General features: G+C 41.3%; 1 protein-coding gene across 1 annotated transcript in view; it reads left to right on the forward strand.

Annotated features, from left to right (window-relative positions):
- The window catches only part of USP38 (ubiquitin specific peptidase 38), a 42,949-nt gene extending 18,331 nt beyond the window's left edge, over positions 1-24,618 (forward strand). The window contains exons 5-11 of the mRNA XM_040418494.1: positions 6,355-6,456; positions 10,908-11,066; positions 15,575-15,768; positions 17,732-17,825; positions 18,561-18,667; positions 19,882-21,214; positions 24,269-24,618. Coding sequence (XP_040274428.1) covers positions 6,355-6,456; positions 10,908-11,066; positions 15,575-15,768; positions 17,732-17,825; positions 18,561-18,667; positions 19,882-21,214; positions 24,269-24,430 — 2,151 coding nt within the window. The 3' untranslated portion in view covers positions 24,431-24,618. The remainder of the gene's footprint in view (positions 1-6,354; positions 6,457-10,907; positions 11,067-15,574; positions 15,769-17,731; positions 17,826-18,560; positions 18,668-19,881; positions 21,215-24,268) is intronic.
- Positions 24,619-26,252: the final 1,634 nt, after the last annotated feature.

Below are 26,252 nucleotides of genomic sequence, written 5' to 3' on the forward strand. Positions count from 1 at the left end.
TAAACGTGGATAAAATGAGCAATTCGTCCTCCCAAGGATAGATGGGAAGAAACTGAAAGAAGAAACTTGCTTACCTGTAGCGGGTCTGGACTTTGAGAAGCCCCTCTGTCCTCTTGCCCTCCATGGGCATCCTCTGATGGGGAAGAAAGGAGTTGTTGTATAGGAGGCAGATGGGATAGGGAATCTATCTGTACGGGGAGGGCCATGGTAATATTGACCTCCTTGGGATTGACGGCTGGCCCTGCCAAAAACACGTCCTTGAAATACATGTTTAAAAGATGTCTGAGCCTTTTCTAAAGACGAAAACAGACCCACATATTTGTTAATTTCTTTAACAAAGCTATCTCCAAAGAGAGCCATCTGATGGGGAGGAATCTCAGAAGTGGCCAGGTGGATCAATTGTGGATTGACCTCTTCCTTTCAGCGCAAATGGATGCATTGGCATTCCCTAGCAGACAAATTGCTCTTTGGGCCCATCCTTTAAGAGTCGGGAGATCAATAGATTCACCAGTGTTAAAGGCGGTCTCGGAGAGGTTGAAGATGTTTAACGGGCCTGTCACGTCAAGGACTCTATCTTGGATGGCTTTAAATGAACGATCCACCCCTTTTTTGGGTTTCTTCCCTGACTTTGAAAGAAATGTCACTAACGTTGGGTCCAACTCTGGGGTGTCTATTATATTTTGTGGGAGAGTGGGCCTGGGGCATTCGGAACGCAATTTTCTCCTTGCAGTTCTGTCCAACGGCTTTTTTAGCCACAAGTATAAAAATTTAGATACTTGTGGATGGGGGACCCATTCCCCAGATCTGGGATGTTTTATCATCCTGGAGTCGAAAAAAGGTGTACCAGACCCGTCCAAAAGTACAGGGTTGTCAGACCCTTCTTCCAAAAAGCCGTCATCGGAGATGTCCTCGTATAGTGAGTCAGTCTCTAGGTCCGAACCATCTGAATCAGTGTCAGAGTCATCTGGAGCAGGGTTGAAAGAATCAGGCTTGACCCTGAAAGCCTTTATTAGCCCGATTTACGTGTACCTCCTCAGGGGCAGAGGGTGCTAATAATAATGCTGCTTCTTCAGCAGAGTTATTGCTTTTTGAAAAAGCGGTAAGATTAACCTGATCCCCCCCCCCCCCCCCCCCCCCCTTTATTATGGCGTTTCAGGGATTTCACCGGCCGGGAATCGGTATTAAAATGTCGCCTTTTGTGAGAGGCTTTATCTTTTTTCATGCCTTCTATAAGATGGGAGGTAGAAGGACCTTTCTGAGGAGACTGAGTGGGTTGTGACTGAGCGATAGCTAGGGCCACGGACTTAGTAATGGCGTCTTGCATAGAGCTCATAGATGTACGGACAGCAATGTTAACAGATCTAGCAACAGATGTATCCACTAGGGATTGGAGTACGCTCTCATTCATTTCCACGCCTGGCATGCCAGGAGTCTTCAGGGTATCCTTTTTAGACATCGTAAAATATATAAGGTCCTATAGGAAATATATATTTCTATGGAACGATGATAATAATGCACATAAATAATAGAAATAACTAATTAATGAACAAAATAATTAATTACTAATTATTAGTGAAATAAAGAAATAATATTGGAATAATAGTGAAATAATAAAAAAAACAATTAATGAACAGATTTTACACACTATTGTAATCATTAGTAATGGCTGCTCAAACCATTGAGCCACAACCACAGCTAGCAGACCTGGGGATAGAAGAAATAGATAAAGCTAGGCGATACTGTAGGCATCTGAACACTAGAGGGGGCCAGAGGATGGCTGACTAGGCTAGTCAGAGCGGGGAAGAAGTACAGTTTGAAGAGGCCTGAACACCGGCTGACTGAAAACAAAGTCTGAGGTGACTAAAAAGCGCGTGTAGCTGTAGCACCAGCTCGGCGATGTTACCAGAGACCGTGAGGTAAGTAAGCAGTAGCGGTGATAGGATAGGGAAAAACAGACTGGGAATGGAGGGAAGAAAAACGGGGCTTGGGAAAGCTGGGTAGGTGAAGTAAAGCCACCTATTGATAGTGGACAGTAAGATAGAAGACTGGGTAGCACCGAAGGACTACAAATACCAGCAACAACATTATTATTATTATTATTATAATAAATAGACACGTATCTCCTGCGGGAGTCGCATGATTGCAGAGGCCATTTATCACCTGAGAGACCTTGCTATTGGCTACTGACTACACCTTGTTTGCATATTTATGTAAATTTCTTTTTTCTCTAACACGTTTAACTATTCTGCTGCTGGGAGTAAAAGAAAGATTTATTAGCAGCATGGAGTCTCCTGCCTTGAAATAAAATTGAACTGAAGGTGTCCATAGCCTTTAATGAAGCTTTTCATGTGGCTGGAGTATAAGGGTACATTCACACGACCGTATAATTTTATCTGCATCCGTTCCGCATTTTGCGGAATAGATGCGGATCCATTCATTTCTATGGGTGAATAAAATGTGCGGACAACGTTCAGTATGTTGTCCGCATCCGTGTTTCTGCATTTCTAGTCCGCAAAAATATGAAGCTTGTCCTACTATTGTCCGCACAGATCGGTCCGCAGACCCATTCAAGTCAATGGATCCACAAAATGCGGATGACATACGGAATAGTTTCCGTATGTCATCTGTTTTTTGCGGATCCGTTTCGGTATTTTTGAAGGCCTTAATTCATTTTTTTTTTTCTTCCATTTTTTGCGAACCGTAAAAAACTGAATACATACGGAACACAAACGGAAGTCATTTGTCCTCAAAATGCGGACACACGGTTCTGTTATTTGCGGCCCGCCAAACGGAAAGGATTACACACAGTTGTGTGAATGTACCCTTCTGCACATATCTGTGGATATGGTGCTTTATACAGACAGGCAGATTCCAGATGAGTGTCCTGTAGAACAGAATTGTGAATGCAGCTTTTGTTATAACTGAAGCATAAGATGTACTATTCCTGAATAACAATAGACCACACACAATGCCCTATGCCAGTTATCTCTAAGGTTCTGCAGCTTGAGATCTGTAAAGAGCAGTCCTTTGAATCCAGCCCTAGCTGTGACTGGAGTAGAAAACAGGATGGAGCCTCTGAAAGACCTGAACATTACATGTAGGCTGAATAAAAATGGTTGAAGCTTGCACTTTCCACATACTGAGGTCACATGCTGAAGTTCAGGCCTCTTGCACACGACCGTATAGCTTTTTCAATATTTTGCGGTACGTTTTTCACGGATCACTTATTCAGCTTTTTTGTTTCAGTAGTGTTTCCGCTTACGTTCCGTTCTGCCTTTCCGTTTGGGTTCCGTTTTGTGATCTGTTTTTTGAGGATCGGCAACGGAAGCATGCAATGTTTAAAAATTGGGCTGGGCAGAAAATTTTCAGTAGATGGTTCCGCAAAAACAGAACGGATATGGAAGACATATATGTTTTTTTTGTTGTTTTTTTTTCCCCCCGTAACCATTGACTTGAATAGAGCCACGGAACGGAAATACGGAAACGAAATGCATACGGAGTACGTTCCGTTGTTTTTGCAGACCCTTTGAAGTGCATGGGACCGCAAACGGAACACAAAAAATGGAATGCAATGGAATGGAAATGGAAAGAAAATACGTTCGTGTGCAAGAGGCCTCCCTGTGAGTTACGGCGGCAGATTGAACTTTCATGCCAATCGGGTCTCTGAAGTCAATGAAATGACACTGACTGAGTTCAGGCTGCTACTATAACTCACACTGAACCTCAGGGGGGTGTCCATACACAGGGTCCTACATAGAACCGATCTGGAGGTGAACTGCGTCCTGCCACTTCACCTCATCTTTCTACATCAGTCAGTGTTGGGTGATTGGTGGCACAGTTACACTGGCCAATTATCAGGAACGATCATTTGTCCCCGATAGTCTGCCCGTGTCAGTGGTCCTTTGGACTCCCACAACTCAATTTTATAATGCAGGATGTTGGCATTTACTAGCACAGTGGGGTTAATATTTTATCAAGCTGTTGTCCAGTACATATCACAGTAAGGGTCCATTCACACGTCCGCACTTCCGGGTCCACATTTCCGTTCCCGAAAAAAAAATAGAACATGTCCTATTCTTTTCCGCAATTGCAGACAAGAATAGGCATATTCTATTAGTGTCGGCGATGTGCGGTCTGCAAAATGCGGAACGCACATTGCCGCTGTCCGTGTTTTGCGGAGCCACAAAACACGTTGGACGTGTGAATGGAGCCTAAGGCTGGTTTCACACGGGCGTTGCGGGAAAAGGTGCTGGTGCGTTACAGGAACACCCGTGATTTTTCCACGCGAGTGCAAAACATTGTAATGCGTTTTGCACACGCGTGAGAGAAATCGCACATGGTTGGTACCCGAACTTCTTCACAGAATTTCGGGCTTGGGATCGGTGTTCTGTACATTGTATTATTTCCCCTTATAACATGGTTATAAGGGAAAATAATAGCATTCTGAATACAGAATGCATAGTAAAACATCGCTGGAGGGGTTAAAAAAAAAAATAAATAATAATTAAACTCACCTTAGTCCACTTGATCGCGTAGCCCGGCATCTCCTTCTGTCTCCTTTGTTGAACAGGACCTGTGGTGAGCATTCTTTACAGGTCAAGGACCTGTGGTGACGTCACTCCGGTCATCACTTGATCCATCACATGATTTTTTACCATGGTGATGGATCATGTGATGACCGGAGTGACGTCACCACAGGTCCTTGACCTGTAAAGAATGCTCACCACAGGTCCTGTTCAACAAAGGAGACAGAAGGAGATGCCGGGCTACGCGATCAAGTGGACGAAGGTGAGTTAAATATATATATATATTTTTTAACCCCTCCAGCAATGTTTTACTATGCATTCTGTATTCAGAATGCTATTATTTTCCCTTATAACCATGTTATAAGGGAAAATAATAATGATCGGGTCTCCATCCCGATCGTCTCCTAGCAACCGTGCGTGAAAATCGCACCGCATCAGCACTTGCTTGCGGATGCTTGTGATTTTCACGCAACCCCATTCACTTCTATGGGGCCTGCGTTGCGTGAAAAACGCACAATATAGATCTGAAAACTCAGATCCGACAGTATATTCTAACACAGAGGCGTTCCCATAGTGATGGGGACGCTTCTAGTTAGAATATACTACGAACTGTGTACATGACTGCCCCCTGCTGCCTGGCAGCACCCGATCTCTTACAGGGGGCTGTGATCCGCACAATTAACCCCTCAGGTGTTGCACCTAGAGGGTTAATTGTGCATATCATAGCCCCCTATAAGAGATCAGGGACTGCCAGGCAGCAGGGGGCAGACCCCCCTCCCTCCCCAGTTTTAATTTCATTGGTGGCCCCCCCTCCCTCCCTCCCTCTATTGTATTATTTTCATTGGTGGCACAGATCTGAATCCGATTGAAAATCTGTGGGGTTATCTGAAGGGGGCTGTGCACAGGAGATGCCCTCGCAATCTGACAGATTTGGAGTGTTTTTGCAAAGAAGAGTGGGCAAATCTTGCCAAGTCAAAATGTGCCATGCTGATAGACTCATACCCAAAAAGACTGAGTGCTGTAATAAAATCAAAAGGTGCTTCAACAAAGTATTAGTTTAAGAGTGTGCACACTTATGCAACCATATTATTTTATTTTTATATTTATTTATTTTTCTCCCCTCTACCTAAAAGATTTCAGTTTGTTTTTCAATTGAGTTGTACAGTTTATAGGTCACATTAAGGGTGGAAAAAGTTCTGAAATGATTAATCTTTGTCAAATTTTTTTTTACAGCACAGAAACCTGACATTTTAACAGGGGTGTGTAGACTTTTTATATCCACGGTATGTGCCCGCATTGCTGAAATTTTTTTTTTATTATATGTAAATGAGCCTCTAGGAGCACCAGGGGTGTTACTGTTACACCTAGAGGCTCTGCTGTCTCTGCAACTGCTGCGCCCTCTGCACTTTGATGGGCCAAGCATTAGATTCACACGGCCACACAGTAAAAACATCAATAAAAGTGCAGAGGACGCAGCAGTTGAAGAGAGAGGAGCCTCTAGGTTTAACAGCAATGCCCCCATTGTGCCTAGAGGCTGATTTGCATATATTAAAACATCATTTTTCTCAGCAATGCGGGCACATATGAACATGGGACCAACACAGATTTCTTCAGCTGCCAAGCACTCATGTAACGGGTCAGCCAGTTTCATAGGTACAAATCTGCTGACAGATGCCCTTTAAGGAGAACTACATAGTGTATGGAGCAGGGTACTTTCTTGGCAGGTTCAGCTTTTGGATGGACAGTTTCACAACTATTGATTTATTATTATTATTATTATTATTTATTTATTATATATTTTTTTTTTTTTTTTTTTTTTTTTTTTTAGGTGTTTAACAGACTCTGGTTCCCCTTGGTAAGGCCAGGAGCGTTGGCTGTACTTTCTCACATGTTGCTCAGCTTTCAACATTCTCCAGAGGCTTTTCACATGGTAAGTCCTTTTTAATAGTAGAGTCAATTTTAATGGTTTTCCTTGTCTCTAATAAACTTTCTGAAAAATGATTTAAATCACGTACTTTGTCTTGTTTGGATGGGGAAAACTACAAACGGTCATCATGTTGATCTCAAGGGTGCCATTTATGCTTATATACTCATTGACCAAAAAATAAAACCCAAAAAGGAATTGTTTAAAAGTGAATGTAATGATTATATATGTAAGTGATTACAATATTAGAGTGCCTTTAGCCTGTATACAAGATGCTATACGGTTGTGCATAGAGACATAGGAGTTCCGTATGATATCCTGTGGCACATCTGCCCACAGGTGTTCCAGCTGGGCCAGTAGATCCTGCACACTCGTAGGTTACCGAAGCTGGTGTCCCAGCTGGTCTCATAAATGCTCAATTGGCTATAAATGGAGCCTGAGCAGTCCAAGGAAGTGTGCAACCTTTACTGTATGTGGGCGAGCATTATCTGGCTGAAAAATGCCAGTTGGAAGTCCTGCCATGACATTGACATTTCTATCTGGGTATGTTATTTTATTTATTTTTGTCAATGAGTGTATGATAGCGGCTGGAGCAGAACTGTATTACACAGCCATGCTCCTGTCTCCGCTGCTAGGACTGGAGATTTCTTCAGTCTGGCCAGTTTAACACAAAGGTACTAATCCCCTTGGGTACAGAGGGGGTAAAACGTAACATTTAATAAGATAATAAAATGTCCGCGTTGTACCACGGTTAGAACCTACAGAATCAATAAATAGAACAGCCCAAGGTGGGCCTATACAAACATACTCTGAATGGTGCCTATATGTATATATAAAAAAAATTAAAAAAAACGCTCTCACCCATCAAAGGCTGTATGAGTTGGTGGTCAGATCTCTTCCAATGTGATGGGCTTCGAGGAGACGGATATCCTTAATATCATGGAGATGAAAAATCCCATAGATAGTGGTACCATTCAGGAAAATGCCAATGATCAACTTTAGCGTAGATAGGACACGGGAGAAAACGTCCATAATGCACCCTGTCCAGGAGGAAGGGACTGATATCACCCTGCATATCTATACGAAGTGCTTACCTCGCGAGGAGCTACCCCGTCCGGATACCTTCCCCTCACAGAAGTATTGGAAGGCATTGTAAAGGATCAGACCCCCAAAAGTTCAAGTCCCAAAGTGGGACAAAAAAGAATGTGAAAAAATAGTTTTCCCCCAAAAAAATTAAGTTTCAAGTAAAAATAAACAAAAACATTTTCCCCAAATAAAGTAAAAAAAATAGGGGGGGGGGGGGGGATAGATATATTAGGTATCGTCACGTTCGTATCGACCGGCTCTATAAACTTATCACATGACCTAACCCCTTGATCGCAGCTCCCTGTCATAGAGGTCGGGTGCCGGCTATTTGATTCCAGCACCCGCCTCCTGTATATGTATTAACAGGTCAGTTATCTTCATTGGTGGCGCAGTGCGCCTCCCCCCCCCCCCCTCCCCAGTATAATAAACATTGGTGGCGCAGTGCCCTCCTCCCCCAACACCCCAGTATAATAAACTGTGGGAAGTGCCAATGAGGGTTTTAAAAAAATAAAATTAAAATAACTCACCTCCTCCAATTGATCGCGTAGCTGCCGGTCTCCTGTTCTTTCTTCAGGACCTGTGGTGACATCACTGAGCTCATCACATGGTCCATTACCATGGTGATGGATCATGTGATGTACCATGTGATGAGCTCAGTGATGTCACCACAGGTCCTTTGACAGGTCCACCAATGTTTATTATACTGGGGTGTATATAATGTTTATTATATTGACCTTCTACTAAGCATTCTGTATTAAGGAACCATGTTATAAGTGAAAATAATACAGTGAATAGACTTTTATCCTAGCAACCATGCGTGAAAATCGCACTGCATCCGCACTTGCTTGCGGATGCTTGCGATTTTCACGCAGCCCCATTACTTCTATGGGGCCTGCGTTGCGTGAAAAATGCACAACATAGAGCATGCTGCGATTTTCACGCAACGCGCAAGTGATGCGTGAAAATCACCGCTCATGTGCACAGCCCCATAGAAATGAATGGGTCCGGATTCAGTGCGGGTGCAATGCGTTCACCTCACTCATTTCACCCGCGCAGAGATCTCGCCCCTGTGAAAGTGGCCTAAGGGTGAATAGGACAAGGGTTCCAGCCCCTAAGGGGGCTAATAGTAAGTAAAAAACAAACACTAAGGCTACTTTCACACTTGTGATCCGGCAAGCAGTGGGATCCGCCGATCTGGATGTGACTGAAAGCATTTGTGAGACGCATCCGGATGCGGATCCGTCTCTCAAATGCATTGCAAGAACGAATCCATCTCTCCGCTTGTCATGCAGACAGACGGATCCGTCTTGTATCTTTTTACACATTTTTACAGACCGGAAGGACTGATCCTGCATTCCGGTATTTTGAATACCGGATCTGGCACTAATACATTCCTGAGGGGAAAAATGCCGGATCCGGCATTCAGGCAAATCTTCAGTTTTTTTTCGCCAGAGATAAAACCGTAGCATGCTACCGTTTTTATCTTTTGCCTGATCAGTCAAAATGACTGAACTGAAGACGTCCTGATGCATCCTGAACGGATTTCTCTCTATTCAGAATGCATGGGGATAATATGCCTGATCAGTTCTTTTCTAGTATAGATCCCCTGTGACGGAACTCTATGCCGGAAATGAAAAATGCTAGTGTGAAAGTACCCTAAAATATTAAGGTTAAATCCCACCTTTCCCATATTTACATATACATTACAATAAATAAATATAAACAAAAGTCCAAACTATTAAATTATTAAAAAATATCTCCTATGCGGTGAGCATTCGTCATTTTTTTTGTCACCTTGTCACCCCAAAAAAAAGGATAGGACTGTTCTATTATGGGCCGAACGTTTCATAAAATGCAAAATGCACGCTGCTTTTTTTTGTGTTTTTTTTTTTTTTTTTTTTGTGCGGTATTGAGTATCGCAATACTTTTTTTTATGGTGACGAAAGCGAATCCAAATTTTGGTATCGAAACAACCCTACGCTGATCTGATCGGCGTAGCGTTGTCACGATACCAAAATTTTTACTCTGTTTCGATTTGGCGACTAAATTTTTCAGTTCAGGAGCCAATGGCTACTAGGTATTTTTTTTTTTGGTCTGGAGCACTGCATATATGGGGTGTTTCTGTAAACTACAGAATCGGGGCCATAAATATTGAGTTTTGTTTGGCTGTTAACCCTTGCTTTGTAACTGGAAAAAAATATTAAAATGGAAAATCTGCCAAAAAAGTGAAATTTTGAAATTGTATCTCTATTTTCCATTAATTCTTGTGGAACACCTAAAGGGTTAACAACGTTTGTAAAATCTGTTTTGAATACCTTGAGGGGTGTAGTTTCTAGAATGGGGTCATTTTTGGGTGGTTTCTATTATGTAAGCCTCACAAAGTGACTTCAGACCTGAACTGGTCCTTAAAAAGTTTTTTGAAAATTTCAGAGAAATTTCCAGATTTACTTATAAACTTCTAAGCCTTGTAACGTCCCCCAAAAATAAAATGTCATTCCCAAAATGATCCTAACATGAAGTAGACATATGGGGAATGTAAAGTAATAACTATTTTTGTAGGTATTACTATGTATTATAAAAGTAGAGAAATTTAAAATTGCAAATTTTTCTAAATTTTTTTTTTTTTTTTTTTTATAAATAATTTTTTTTTTTTTTTACTCCATTTTACCAGTCATGATGTACAATATGTGACGAAAAAACTATCTCAGAATGGCCTGGATAAGTCAAAGCGTTTTAAAGTTATCACCACTTAAAGTGACACTGGTCAGATTTGCAAAAAATGGCCTATTCCTGAAGGTGAAATAAGGCTGTGTTCTTAAGGAGTTAAAACCAAGATCAGGATTGTATCTCTAACTTTTGACTTTTTTTTTTTTTTTTTTTTTTTTTTAAAGAATGTCTCCGATCTGATGGCAGCAAGCACCACAATGTTTAAAAGCTTAAATTGTCCGCTTTCAAACAAGATCGTGGCTCAATTAGATTCTGAGATGTTAACATTTAAATCAGTCCTCTCCCTTTAGCCGGCTGTGATCTCAGCCAGCTTGGAGGAGGAGGTGGGGGACATGCTGCGGTGAAAAGATGGGACACAGGTTATAGCTACCAGCATAACTGTACATTACCCCAAGGGGAGGTTAACATGAACTACTATATATGTCAGTTCCTCCTACCCCATCAATCAGAGAGCATACTTCCCTGCTCATCTAATCACCCCTCTGTCTTATTCTCTAACCCTGCTTTTCCTGTTGAAAAGATGTTCATGCTCAGCTGTTGTGAGAAATGGAGATTTGGCTAAGTGGTGATATATAAAAAGTTCCATACAGAATGTAATAATGAAACTTTTGCTTTAAAGTAATTTTTATTTATTTTTTCTTCAGATTGTCCCCCATGTTGTTAACTTGTTTCAGTCCTTTAAGAGTGATGGTCTCCCGTCAAGTACAGCTTTCCTCATCCAGTTTTCGGAATTGATGCACTGCATGATCTATCATTATTCTGGGTTTCCAGACCTTTATGAGCCTATTTTGGAAGCCCTCAAGGTAATTTTTCTTCTCTTTACAGTTACAGACTAAATAATAAATTCTGTGTTCTGTCCTTTAGTTCAGTAATCCGATGAATTACTACTAGAACTGTCCTAAGTACATTTTGAAATTAATGAGCAAAACAATGTGGGTTGCTACTTAGTGATTGACAGCTGTGTATGACGTACAATTAAAGCTGTCAGTGACTAATTAGGACCTGGAATCCAAAGCATTACAAAACTTAAATGAGTAGATTACAAGTTTTCCTGAATTTTCCCCCTTAAAACTGTATATGAATGTGCTCAGTACCTCCTGATCTATTATAACTAGGGATGAGCGAATCGACTATGGATGAAACATCCAAAGTCGATTCGCATAAAACTTCATTTGAATATTGTACGGAGCGAGCGCTCCGTACAGTATTAGAATGTATTGGCTCAGATGAGCCGAAATGATTACTTTGCGAAGTCTCGCAAGACTTCGGGTAATGACTTCAAAAATTAATTTCTACCGGTAAAAACCTTTTTCCGAACTCTGGTTCGGTTCCAAGGTACCACTTGGAACTGAACCTGAGTTAGTGATTGTAAGTATTCTATGCTGGTGTGGGAGGAATGAAGAGCTGCTGAGGGGCGGAGATGCAGCAGATGACAATCTTCCTTCAGTCTCCGCTTGTAGTTTCCATCTACACAGGAAGGACAGAAACTGGCTTCCTTGGGAAGACCTAAGTATAAGGTCAGAATGGTTAGTCCAGTCTAAGTCACATTATCCGGTAACTGAAAATGAAGATGTGAATTCCTGTATAAACTAAGCATGTAATTTTATTAGTAAAGAAGGTTTAATATATATTTGAAATGCAAGTCTGGAAAAAAACCATGGGAGTGGTTCTTTAAATAAAACCCATAACATACAGCAGACTTGGATACAGAGCCTCAGCTGTACACTGTACATCAGGGGTGCACAACCTTTTCTGGTTGGCGGCCACTTTGTCAGCCTGAACCATTTCCAAGGGCTGAAAATAAAACTTAAAGGGCTATTACCAACTGAAATACTATGTTTACAGCATATTGAACATACAGGGCCAGATGTATCATTACTCTGACAGCTCACTCCACTTTCACATATGGCTAAAGTCAGTTTTAGCCAAGTCAGATTTATGATCGGCCCTTTTAGACTGTAATAAATGTGGTTTGACGGTAGCAGTTTATCCGTCAGTAAGCAGCTTTACAAAAGTCGCACATCTTTACGAAAAAGTCGCACGTTTTTATGAAAAAGTCGCATGTTCTATTAAAAAGTCTCATAAGATAAGCATGGTCCTCACTGGAGTGAAATTGGGACTTTTTTGCGACTTTTTTAAATAGTCCCAATAGTAAATCTGTCTAGAGATTCATTTACATAAGAAAACACGCCCACTTTCAGAAAACTGGCGAGCATAGTGCAGAGCAGAAAAAAGTCGCAAATTTGTGCGCAGTTTTAGCGTTTGGGACTTTTTTGGGACTTTTTCACTCCATTATTCTGACCTGAGCTAATGATAAATCTGGCCCACAGTGTATATCAGAAATGTCTAGTTACACTTCCAGGATTCCCATCTGATGGAAGAATACATGAGATACATGTGAGCAGCTACAAGACCTAGACATACATTTCTGTTACCAGAGGGTTGGGGCCGCACACCATGGTATCGAGGGCCGCATGTGGCCCCTGGGCCGCAGGTTGTGCACCCCTGCTGTACATGGATATACTTCAAAAGTACTACTCTGTATTATTTAGCGTTATGGTATAAATACAGACCTAAAATGTAAAGTATTATCACTATTCATGTTTCTATCATTCTGTTACTGACCAAAACCTACTTTATCAAGAACTATATAAGGGTCAAGTAATACTACCAGACCATGACTATGTATTACCATGAATTTCATCATACGGTTACTGAATAAAACACTCCGTATGGAGTCCAATATAACCAGTTACATGCTATGCTTTACAGGTGATGTTTTCTGATTAGAGTTGTTCAGTTTTCTTCCTCATCCGGCCACGGCTGCCATGCTGACGTCTCCTGGCAATGCCGCACAGATATTTCTGGATCCTCGCTTTTCCAGAACTTTCCCCACAAATTCCCTACACGCTTCATAAACTCCCAATCCCTAGTGCCCCAGACAGTAATAATACCACTTTTGGTGTCTTCCTTTTGTGTCACCTGTAGGCTCCACTTTGTGTCATGTGGACAGTAATAGTGCCCAATGTAGCACACACAGATTAATAGTGCTGAAACTATAATAGTACCTACTTTGATACCCTCCCAGAAATAATGACTTCTTTACACCTCTCTTGGTAATAATGCCCCTTTTTATGTTCCACTCAGTAGTACCGGTAGTTCCCCCTTAATGCACTTCTCAATAATTATCCCCACCACTGAGTAATAAGGCCCCCTTTTATGCCCTTCTCAGTAATAATGTATGCTTATGCCCTTCTAAGCATTAGAGCCCCATTTATGCCACGGTCAGTAATGATGCATCCTTTTATGCCTCTCATTAATATCTGCTCTCTTTATGCCCTTCTCGGTAATAATGCCCCCACTGAGTACAAGGGCCACCTTTACGCCCCTCTCGGTAATGGGACTCCCCGTATGCCCCTCTCGGTAATGGGGCTCCCTCATAACACTGCCCCCTTTCTCCCAACAAAAATTTAAAAAATGCTCCCATGACAATTTGGGACTTCTTGTCAGCTGCTGATGCAGGCATTACACTGCATCTTGGGTTTAATGACATTATCAGCATTTGTCCATTGTGTTGTAGGACGAGGGCCTAAATCAGCCTGCACGTGCAAGATGTATAAATGGTGTGGCCGGGAGCCAGTGACTCTCTGCTTCTCTATAGTTTTGCTCAGTGCTTGGGCTGCATTGAGGCTAATGGAATGGGACTTCTCTCTGAACACATGGCCGAACACATATCTGGGTTCCACTGATGCTGGCCCTGTATCAGGGTTGCCAACTGTACAAAAATCTCTGGACAGTCTGTAAAAGTAAGCAATTTGAGGCTGGTGGAATTTGATTATTTTGATGGTATTTATCATCATTTTACAGCTCCCAGTAAATGCTTGTAATGAGTTCTTATCCGTATATTGAGCTATAGACATGTATTACTTATCCTTATCATTCATTAGGGTTTTCCAATTTTTCTGTTAAAAATATTTTTAGGATAAATTGTCCAGAGAAAAAGAAAGATCCTGGTTGGCATCCCTGACCTGTATATGTGAAGCAGGCCTAAGATAGATGTAAAGGTGTGTGGAAAAATACATAAAAAATTAATGCAGAGCTAAAACGACAGCGTGATATGGATGATCGTTACCTAGTGAATAATCAAAGCCCAGTATTTTTATATACCCAGTGTATATAATGTTTCCTACAAGGAGCTTATGTTTCATTATCCTTTATTATGTGAGCATAAAAGCCCTGATTGGTATTTCAGCAGTTTACATCAGACAGCCTGCCAGGCTCCAAGCTCTCCACTGGTTTTATGACCAGAATAGTGACGCATCGGTTAGGTAAAAAAATGTAAAACGAGACTGACATCACATTGTTTACTGTGAAAGTTAAAGGGGTTGTCTGGGTTCAGAGCTGAACCCGGACATACCCATAATTTCACCCAGGCAGCCCCCCTGATGTTAGCATCGGAGCATTTCATGCTCCGATGCTCTGCTTTGTTGTGCGCTGGATTGCGAAGGGCAAGGGCTCTTTTATTTACAATAACACACTGCCAGGCGGAGGCTTCAGCCCGGCAGTGTGTTCGGTGACGTCACCGGCTCTGATGGGCGGGCTTTAGCGCTGCCTTAGCCGTTTTACAGGCTAGGGCAGCGCTAAAGCCCGCCCATCAGCGTCGGTGACGTCACCGGGCCCTCTGCTGGGCAGAAGCCTCCACCTGGCAGCCCTATGGAAAGCCCGGTACGTCACCGGAACTCCAGAAAATGCCTTTGCCCTGTGCGATTTAGCGCAGGGCAAAGGAGAGCATCGGAGCATGGGGGGCTGCTTTGGTGAAAATGGGGATATGTCCAGGTTCAGCTCTGAACCCGGACAACCCCTTTAAAGTATTGCCGCTTGTCTTATTTGCTTCAATGGAGATGCACTGCAGTACAAGACACAACCCATGGACAGGTGTTGAGCTGTTTTTGGAAGAAAGCAGCCATGTTTTTCTAATCCTGAACAACCCCTGTAACACATTTTCATTCTGTGCAATATACAAATATTTCATGCTGTCGTCATTAGTAGATCTGCTCATCGAGAACAACCTGTTGGTTGTATTTCAGTCTGCCTTTGCTTAAGGGCTAGCATAATCTTTCAAAGTTGCAGTATGTTTTTCTGGTTGTTTTTATGATTTGTTGAATTGTGGCCTCTTTAAATACACAAATCTGGAGGGAAAGGTGACTTGTTCCACCTTCAAAGAAGGGCTGTACGAGGAATTATTGATGGCAGTAGGTTCAAAGCTCTGTAGTGGAGTAGTTTATATTTTCTTCTCTTTGTTTTCATGCAGGACTTGCCCAAACCATCTGAAGAAAAGGTCAAACTTATTTTAAACCAAAGTGCCTGGACATCTCAATCCAATGCTTTAGCGTCCTGTTTACCCAGGCTGTCGGGGAAATCAGAAACTGGAAAAACTGGTCTAATTAACCTTGGAAATACTTGTTATATGAATAGTGTCTTGCAAGCACTTTTTATGGCCACAGAGTAAGTACCTAATGTACAGCAGTGGTGGTCACCTGTAACCAAAATGGCAGTAGTGGAAGATGGTGCCTTATATAGGGCAGACTTCAAGCTGTGTACAAAAGCATGGTATAGTTAATCTTCTAGCGTGATAATGGATGATCGTATTTAAGTTTATGAATCTGTCTCAATGTTAAACCTCTAAGTGCTAGCAGTAGCATCCTCTGGCACATGCTGCAAATATTCTATAGGTTCATACATTATTAGTGAATGCTTTGACATTGTCCTTAAAGGGAACCTGTCACCAGTTTTATGGTGTCCTAACTAAGGGCAACATAAATAAGTGACTGATTCTCTTAGCAAAATGCTGGGTCACTTTCTTTAATTGACCCAGTCAATCTGCCACCATCTTGTATTGAAAAGCTCCAGCTGATATTGATGAGTCATGAATATTCATGAGCTCCTGACTCTCCCCGCCCACCTGCTGCTGAATGACAGTTTGTTTCCATAGGAATCAGCAGCAGGTGGGCAGGGGAGTGGCTATAGCTCTGAATTAAATATACGCTGGACTCAATGACATCACGCTGGACTCCAATCAGCTCATTAGCATGCGGCATCTTTGTGTGTATATTATGAGGTAACCATCTGTCACACCAGTAAGTGAATACATCTAAGGCACTTTTTAGTAGTTAATGATTTTATATAATTAGTTAGATTATAATCAAATATCCACATGACAGGTTCCCTTTAAATATCCCTACTGATTCACAGAGTATCTTACAATGATAGATCACTGTCTTGATATTTGCCATTTCCCCCCTCTGACTTGGAAGCTCTAGCTACTTCTAAAAGCAATGGTCCACACTAGGGTTGGGCAATATCAAAAATATTCCCACGATTAACGATATTGAGAAATTTATCGCAATAAGGATATATATCGCGATAAATACTCATTGAGAAGAAAAAACACTCCAAGCATGTACTCGTGTTTCCTTGTTGCCCCCATACATTATAATGTCTCCTTGATGTACCCATACAGTATACAGTAATATCTCCTTGTTGCCCCAACAAGAACAGGGTTCCTGTTCCCCCCCCTCCCCCGGATATGATGGAGCGTCAGATCGGGCATTCGCCCTGCTGCTCCATTCATTCTCTAAGAGAGTACTGGAGATAGCAGCCATCAGTTATATCTGGCGCTCCCATGGAAAATGTGACATGCTAGCAGAAAACCCTGATAAATCTGTTGTTCAGAGTATGCCCATCATAAGTGCACAGTCAAAAAGGCCACGTTTTCATCGTAACCGTGCCTTTCAGTCAAATAAAACATTGGGGGTCATTTACTAAAGACCGTCCCGTCACATATGGATCTTAGTAAATATCCGCCTGGTGGAAGATCCAATCAGTTTATTTAGAGGCTCATGCACACCTCTTAATAAATGTGTTGCATCCTCAGCTGTTTGTGCGCCAGAACTGAAATCTACTCTGTGCAACTTATTTCATCACTGGCAAAACGTTCTCATAATTATTTACTGTTGTAAACAAAATGATAATCTGTCACCACATCTGTAAAATATTTTCTTGTTTATCACACAGTGAACGTCGTTAAAAAAATAATAATAAATTACAGTTGCTAGAATTGCTGTTTCTGGTCACCTTGCCCTCCTAAATAATGACATTGAAAGTGATGAAAAACTTGTATGTACCCCAAAATGGTACTAATAAAAACTATAGCTCAGCTTGCTTGTGTGAGCCTTTTTCGATGGAAAAATAAAAACATTATGGGTTTCAGAATATTACACAAAGCAAGGTTTTTATTTAATTTTGGAAAAATAGTATAAGCATAATTATGTAAAAAAAAATAAGTTTGATTTTGCAGTCCTTTATACCACAGAGTGAACACCCCAATTTTTATATTTTTTTTATTGCACCTGACAAAAAGGAAAAAGTGCATATACGTATCTAATCCTTTTTTTTTTTTTTTTTTTAGTTTTAGGAGGCATGTGCTATCACTTAATTTAAACGGGTGCAATTCGTTGATGAAGAAACTTCAGCACCTTTTTGCATTTTTGGCTCACACCCAGGTACTTCTAAGAATTCTGGTGTTTTCATTCTGATTCCTTATGTTTTCAGTCAACCGGTGGCTGAGAGGGTGGGGAATTAGACTAAGTGTCCACAGCATTTCACCACTAGGTTCATTTTATTCAGCAGGAAAAGTTCCTGATGTGTATGTTTAATGAATTTGTTGGCCTCCATTTAACCAACATAGGCAAAAAAGTGTTCTTTTGGCCTCTGTCGAAGGGGTATGCATTAGTATACCTTTCATTCAACTGCATATGGAAGCACAGCAGACTGATTTCCTATACAGAGGGACACAAAGTATATATATATATATAGCCCCTATTCCCTACATTGTAAGCTGTATCTTCACGGCGAGTGTTCTGTCCACCAAAAGAACCTACAGAGTGGGCCATATAGATAGATTTAGGGTCTGTCCCACGCAGTTTGTTTTGGTATAGGTGAAGCTTGGCGCTGATCACGTGGTGGGTCATCAGGTTTCAGGTACCTTAGTAGGAAAGTAGTATTTAGTATATTGTGTGGCTATTTTGTAGTTACGTAGTTTGTGGGAACCACATTAACTATCTGCAGCTCCCACTTGGAATGGTGAGTAGTGTCATACTTGTTTAGTTTGACACTATATTATTCCAGGTGGTGGTGTCTTGGGGTGGCTTGTCCACTCATGGTTGTTTTGTCACTCAAGATAAAAAATTGTTTATACTTTTTTATTTAACAGTGATTCTTTTTCTTTCCCCACACAGAGGGAAGCATATGCACCTCAGGTTTTCTTTGAGGCTTCTAGACCACCTTGGTTCACACCACGATCTCAGCAAGACTGCTCGGAGTATCTTCGATTTCTTTTAGACAGGTAAAGTAGAATTGCATAAAGCTAGGGTCACGCCATGTGTTTATACTTGTTGAAAGGTATTGTTCTGTATTTCTTTGAGAAAGCATTACGGCTTATGGATGTGGATGACACCCGGTAAGTATGGTGTGCGCAGACTAGCCGGGGACCTTCATTATGAAAGATGCAGGATAGTACAAAGTTATGCATCCTTCTATGGAGCATGCATGATTGTTTATGGCATTTGTGAAATGTCATTGTGAATTGTCCAACCTCTTTTTAAAGGAGTTTTATGATTTATTTTTTTTTCTAAAGGAAGGGAAGCTATCAGAATAATAATAAAAGTAAAATTATACTTGCTGTTCCAAACCCCCTCTGTTTCAGAGCCTTCACTCATTCCACAGCGCTGGCCTTTGTTTTCCTGGCTGCAGCAGTGATCATATTACTGCTGCAGCCAATCAAAGGCTTCAATGGTCTTGTGCCATGTACCTCTGAGGCTGTTGATTGGCTGTAGCAGTCATATGCGGTATACGGGCGCATCAGTGCTGCAGCCAAAACATTATGCCATGGCTGAAATGGCGAGAAGGAGTTGCAGCACAGAACTGGAGCTCAGGGTGGTAGGTATAACATTATTTAAATTATAGCTTCTCTTTCTTTAGAAAAATTTGGGCAACTCCTTTATGGACAAAATTGCCTACATTTTTAAGGGATTATGACATCCAAGAAAAAAAACCTTGGACATTTATCGAGACTGCTGTTCTAATACGTCAGTCTGGATCTCCCTGCACTGGAGGGAGATGCACCAAATTTATTAAGCGGTAGATGCGTCTTAGTAAAATAGGAAAAAGTCTGGTACCGTGCTAGCCAATAAGGCACATCACTGGACCTACATGCACCAGAAAGTTGTAGTAAATCTGGTGGTCTGTGATCGGCTCTGCCCCTTCGCTAAGCCCTACAGTTTTCCTGCCCCTTTACAAAAGTGGTGAGAAGCTCAAAATGTAGCAAATTATGGTGCAGATATGGGGTGCGCCTTAATTTGCGACTTCTTAACACCACTATGGCATATAAATTGTGTTACTTTAAATGTGCATTTCAGTTTTTGAATCATTAAAAATAGCCACATACTTCAGACAGATAATGTTTGAGGTTGTTATGGTGTGTACAGTTTATCACTTTTTTTTTGTCCATCCATCCAGATGTTTCCTCCCTTTGGTAATGAATTTTCTTTGGTCTCTTAGATTACATGAAGAGGAAAAGACTCTCCAAGCCCTGTCCTCAAGGAGTCTGGATTCTATGATCACAGATGGTAATATGCCACCGTCCTCTCCTTCAGGAGCAGAGGTCTTACCCCATCCAGAGAACACTGGCTGGAGATGTGACAATAAGACACTAATAGAAAGCATGTTTGGAGGAAAGCTCCAAACTAATATTTGCTGCCTAAACTGCAGGAGTACGTCACAGAAGATAGAAGCTTTTACAGACATTTCTTTAGCATTTTGTCCTTCTGCAGCTGACAAACCTGCACAAAACATGATCTGCTCCCTCACAGAAAAAAATGATGATTGTATAGAGATTGATGTTGCACCTGAAACAGAATCGCAAAGCGTCGCTCTTCCTTCAGCTGACAAAGACTCCACCAAGCTAAAATCTGCTGGGAATGAAATTCAGGCTAATGGTTCCTGTGCACTGGACACCCCTACATTTGAAAGTACAGTAGAGCGTGCTAGTGACTCGTGTAAAAACAGTGGACGAGATAAACCCCTGTCTGTAACAGACTTGTTGAACTATTTCTTAGCTCCTGAGATCCTTGATGGAGAAAATCGTTATCATTGTGAAAAGTGTTCTTCCCTCCAGAATGCTGAAAAGACTATGCAAATCCTAGAAGAGCCAGAATACCTCATATTAACTCTCTTGAGATTTTCATATGATCCAAAATGTCATGTAAGGCGTAAAATTCTGGATAATGTGTCCATTCCACTGGTACTTGAGTTGCCAGTAGAAAGTACTACCTCAGTGGCTTCTCCTGTAGATTGGAATCAAGATGTTGACATTCCCGAGGTCGGAGAAAACTTGGCCAAAAAGCTGAAACCATCTGGCACTGAAGATATGAGCTGCACACAACTTATACCTTATGTTTTAAGTTCAATTGTGGTCCATTCGGGCACCTCTTCAGAAAGTGGCCATTATTACTCATATGCAAGGAATGTCACAAATTCAACAAGGTGTATCCAACCTGAGAAGACCACCTTGATTTCTCATCAAAGTCAGATAGTAGGCAAGGAGAGCAACAACTCTATTGTTGGGAATGAGAAACCGGGCAATGACATGTCAAAAGAATGGTTTCTGTTTAATGACAGTAGAGTGACTTTTACATCATTTCAGTCCGTTTTAAATATAACAAGTCGATTTCCAAAGGACACTGCTTATGTGCTGATATATAAAAAGCACAACTCTGGTGATCTAGAGAATGTGCAGTCTAATTCTGCACATGGACTATGGGTGAATGGAGAGCCCCCGCTTCAGAAGGAGCTCATGGATGCTATTACGAAGGATAATAAGCTCTATTTACAGGTATGGGCTGATAACTACCCTATGGATTTCAGTAACTAATAAATCTGATCTATACAATAGATACCTATTATTACTTTTTAGTGTTCCTGGAAAGTTAAAGGCAGTGCATCTTCAAAAAAAAATTACCTACTGTTCAAATCAAGTTTTTATGTCCATCATATTTTCTAAGAATTTTATGGCTTTTAAAAGAATTTTTTGCATGTTATCTTTATAAAAAAAAAAAAATATCTTGCAGTTATCAAAATGACCACTTCTTGTACTGTGGAGATCACTTTTCAGCACTCATCGCATTATCATCACAGGCAGGATTACAATGACAAATAACATCTCTGTATAGAGGACAGAGGATTGCAACATTCACAAGAGGTGATGCAACAGCTTGTCCAGTGCACAGGTCACTGAACATGCCTAGAAAACTCTCTCATAGAAATCAGTGGACATCTCATGTCCATTGTGTCTGTGGTTCATGTAGCTGCTGTAAATCTACAATTAGAAAATAAAAAAAAGATTAGAAAAAATGGAATCACTTTCTGGCTTTACTTTACTCACTTTTGCAACTTTTTTTATACAGTCTATGCCAACAATCCCTGGATTAGTGATAGGCATGCAGTAACCTGTTTTGTAAATGGAACTGTGGCATTTTTGTTAAAAGGGCTCTCTGAGATTTTTTTTTAACTGATGACCTATCTGGTGGGGGTCCGAAACCTGGGACCCCTGCCAATAAGTAATTTGATAAGGCTCCAGCAGTCGCAATAGCCACAGCACTGCAGCCTTCTTTCAGCATTCCCTGAGCTGAGCCTAAGGCCTCATGCACACGACCGTATGTATTTTGAAGTCTGTAAAAAAAGGATCCGCAAAAAATATGGATGACATCCGTGTGCATTCCGTATTTTGCGGAACGGAACAGCTGGCCCCTAATAGAACAGTCCTTTCCTTGTCCGTAATGCGGACAATAAAAGGACATGTTCTATTTTTTTGCGGAACGGAAACAGAATGCACACAGAGTACATTCCGGTTTTTTTGCGGGCCCATTAAGATGAATGCTTCCGTATACAGTCCGCAAAAAAAAAACGGAACGGACATGGAATGAAAATACATTTGTGTGCATGAGCCCTAAGCTGTATGATGTCACATGGCCTAGGCTCAGCTCAGCCCTATTGAAGAGAATGGGGCTGAGCTGCGATATCAAGTACAGCTGCTATCAAATGGACGTTGCTGTTCTTGGTGAGCTGAGAGAAGGCCGTGGCACTACTGCACGCGCCGGTGCCTTCTCAAACAGCTGATCGGTGGAGGTTCCTCATGTTGGATCAGGATCAGATCTATGAAGAAGTGAGGGGAGGAGGAGTGAGCTGCAGTGAAAGAGACAGACACGACAAAGATACTGCTGGACCTAATGGCAAGTGTTCCATATTCACATACTATTCAGTGTCTCTATAATGGACTATGAGTATTCTATGGGAAGACATTATACTAGCTAGCCTCCCCACGCCCCAGTTCAAGAACAAGTAAGAAATAGAGATGAAGCCTGCAAAAAACTGCCACATACAGTTCAGTCAGATATAATGCCATCTTATATGGCAGCTTATTCTGCAAATTTATCTGAAACTGTAGTTATGCTTTAAATCTGTACTACGTGTAAAAAGAGAGAAATTTTTCCATGGCAAAGAGCGCCAATCGACAGTATAGCATCACTGATCACTTAAGGGCAAAATAATGGCCACATTAATGATTGATCACTACTTAAGTTCACTCGTGCGGCCTTTCGTTGTCAGCAGCACATCCCCTGCGTACATGGGGAGATGTGCTACCAAAAAATAATATTTACAGCCACATGAAAGATATATGGTCAGCCAAAGAATGAGCGATAAGCTGTATAGTCAGACTTTGACTCGTAGGGAGCCACTTCCAGAAGGTGGTGCTAGCGAGATGGTGTTATTTCCCTGAAAGATACCTCTTTTTTTTTTTTTTTTTTTTTCTTCTTCTTATTTATTTTCACCATGGAGCATTGCTAAAATGTCTCCATACACAGCTGGTCTCTTTAAAGGAGTATTCCCATCTCAAACAATGGGGGTATATCGCTATGATATGCTCCCATTGTCTGATGGGTGCCCCCTACAACGAGAACGGAGCGGGGAGCGCTATGGCTGTAGGACCCCGGGGTCCGTCCACCACTAAGCGCTGCTCCCATAGAAGTGAATGGAAGCGCACCGCGCACGCGTGACCCGTGCTCCCATTCATCTCTATGGGGCAGAGGGAAATAGCTGAGCCAGCGCTCGGCTATTTTCGACGGCCCCATAGAAATTAATGGAGGGCACATGCGCAGTGCTCCCTCCGTTCATTTCCCTGCTCTGTTCTCATTGTAGTTGCGGGTCCCAGCGGTGGTTCCCACACCTATCGGACAATGGGGGCATACCTTAGCAAATATGCCCCCATTGTCTGGGATGGGAAAACCCCTTTTAAGGAGAACCAGCACCTTGCCTAAGCTGTGTTCAAGACATCGCACTCATCCAGCCAGAATCCTACTCTGTACAGATGAAGAGCACACTCCGAAACAGCTGTCTACAGACTGATATCTGAGGGTACCTTCACACTAGCTTTTTCTTTTCCGGTATTGAGTTCCATTACAGGGGCTCAATGCCGGAAAAAAACTGATCAGTTTTATCATAATGCATTCTGAATGGAGAGCATTCCGTTCAGGATGCATCAGTTCAGTCCCTCTTATGTTTTTTGGCCGGAGAAAATACCTCAGTACCCGCAGCTATTTTCCCTTGCCATGTCCCAAGGCTTGTTAAAAAGTTGGACTTTGACTCATATGGAGCCACTTCCACAAGGTGGCACTAGCGAGATGGTTCTCTTTCTCTGGGAGAAACCACTTTGCATATTGATGAGCTGTTGAATCCTAACATTACAATTCTGCAAAGATTCATCTTCACCAACTGGGCATAGATTTTATATATACAGATTTTGTGTCGAAAAATGTATATATGTTTTCCTTTTAAGTAATGAATACCGCATTTATATTTTTAAAAAAAAAAATTATTTTGCCTCCTTTAGGAGCAAGAACTCAGTGCACGCACACGGGCTCTACAAGCAGCATCTGCTTCCTGCTCTTTTCGACCTAATGGTTTTGATGACAATGACCCACCTGGGAGCTGTGGTCCTACTGGAGGTGGTGGAGAAGGAGGGTTCAGCACCATCGGCAGACTTGTCTTCTGAATAAGACAGAATATCTATACGTTGTCCAATATGCACTGATGACAGGACCACACTGGCCAATGACTGTGTAGCCCAGTCTCTGACTGTGACACGTCACATTTTACTACACATAAACCAGTTAAATTGACGGGCAGCTTCAAGAATTATCTACACTTGAATGGATATACATCAGTGTGTTCCTCTTTAAGGAAAAAAAAGAAATGCTGCCTATATATACAGTTCTTCTTTAAATACCAATGTAAAAGTGTAGCGATCTGTTTTTTCACTACTCATTGTTTTATGTTACATTTTCCTGAAATAGTGAAAGCTTTATGGTGCATCCAAGGCCGAAAGCAATAATGGTTTGCATTTTGTTCCAGTTCAGGGTATTTTCCACTAAAATATCATAAAGCATCAGAGAATATGTATATAAATCGGTGAAATCACTTTTTATGAAAATGCATGATCTTCTACAAACCGTTTTTTTTAAATCTAGACCATAAATGCTAACTTTATAGTATTTTCTAAATTGTTTTCAGAATTTTTAAAAATTCTACTTCAGGGAGTACATCTGCTGTGTAAGTGAGGGAAAGTTCTGTATGTGCCTTGCAGTACTGTAAATCAAAGATACCTTTTTGGATTGTCTTGTGTGATAAGTATTCTATATTGTTATAATTTGCGGCTTAAAGTTACTTTATTGCTGGAGTAAAACAGTGGTTCCACAAATGTTCTTATGGTCTTGCTGATTTCAAAAAAAAAAAAAAAAAGTTTGTTTTTACCGTACATGTGGATGGGGTTTTGAAATCGGCATTGAGATATAGAGGAAAAATGAGCATGGATTTGAAAATCCCCAGCATGCTGGAATGCTGCAGATTTTCATCACAGATTTCAAAGTATAGAGTAAAATCCACATGTCTTACAGCTACGTTGTTGAAAAGGTTGAAAGCAGACATTGGTCAATCAAGTCCAAGTCAAAAATCCTGTGTTGATCCATTAAGTATAAAAATAGGTTTTAGGCAGCTGCTGAATAGTAAGCAAGGAGCAACTGACACGATTTAAACTTCCAGTAGTTCATAGCCTGAACCTTATGTTTTAGGCTGGGGCTACACACAGATGGAGATTTATCAAAACTGATGTAAAAAGCTGGCTTAGGTGCCCATAGCAACCAATCAGATTCCACCTTTCATTTTTTTCAGAGCTACTTTGGAAAATGAAAGGTGGAATCTGATTGCTTGCTACGGGCAGTTTTTTTCTTTAAACCAGTTTTGATAAACCTCACCCACAGACTTCTAATGCAACAGCTCTAATTTCAACTTTAAAGACATTTTGTAGGTGACTTTTTTTTCTTTGTGTGTGTGTGTGTGTGTGTGTATGTATGTATGTGTATATATATATATATATATATATATATATATATATATATATATATATATATTAGTATTGTGCAAAAGTGTTAGGCTGTTGTGGGAAAATGCTGCAAAGTAAGGCTACTTTCACACTTGGACTTTCCCTTTCTGTTATTGAGATCAGTCATAGGATCTCAATAGCAGGGGGGGGGGGGGGGGGTTGGGGGGGAGGCCTCCGTTTTTTCCCCATTCATTGTCAATGGGGACAGAACTGAACTGAATGAAACGGAATGCACCAGAATGCATTACTTTCCGTTTTCTATTGCGTTCCTATCGCGGACAGAATAACGATGCAGCGTTTTTCTGTCCGCAATGTGGTGCAGAGCAAGAAGGATCAGTCCTGACACACAATGTAAGTCAATGGGGACGGATCTGTTTTCTCAGACACAATATTTTAGCTATTTTAACGATAATATAGATAAAAATAGTGTTAGTTT

The sequence above is a fragment of the Bufo bufo genome, chromosome 2 (genome assembly GCF_905171765.1).
Source record: "Bufo bufo chromosome 2, aBufBuf1.1, whole genome shotgun sequence".
Taxonomy (NCBI): Eukaryota; Metazoa; Chordata; class Amphibia; order Anura; family Bufonidae; genus Bufo; species Bufo bufo.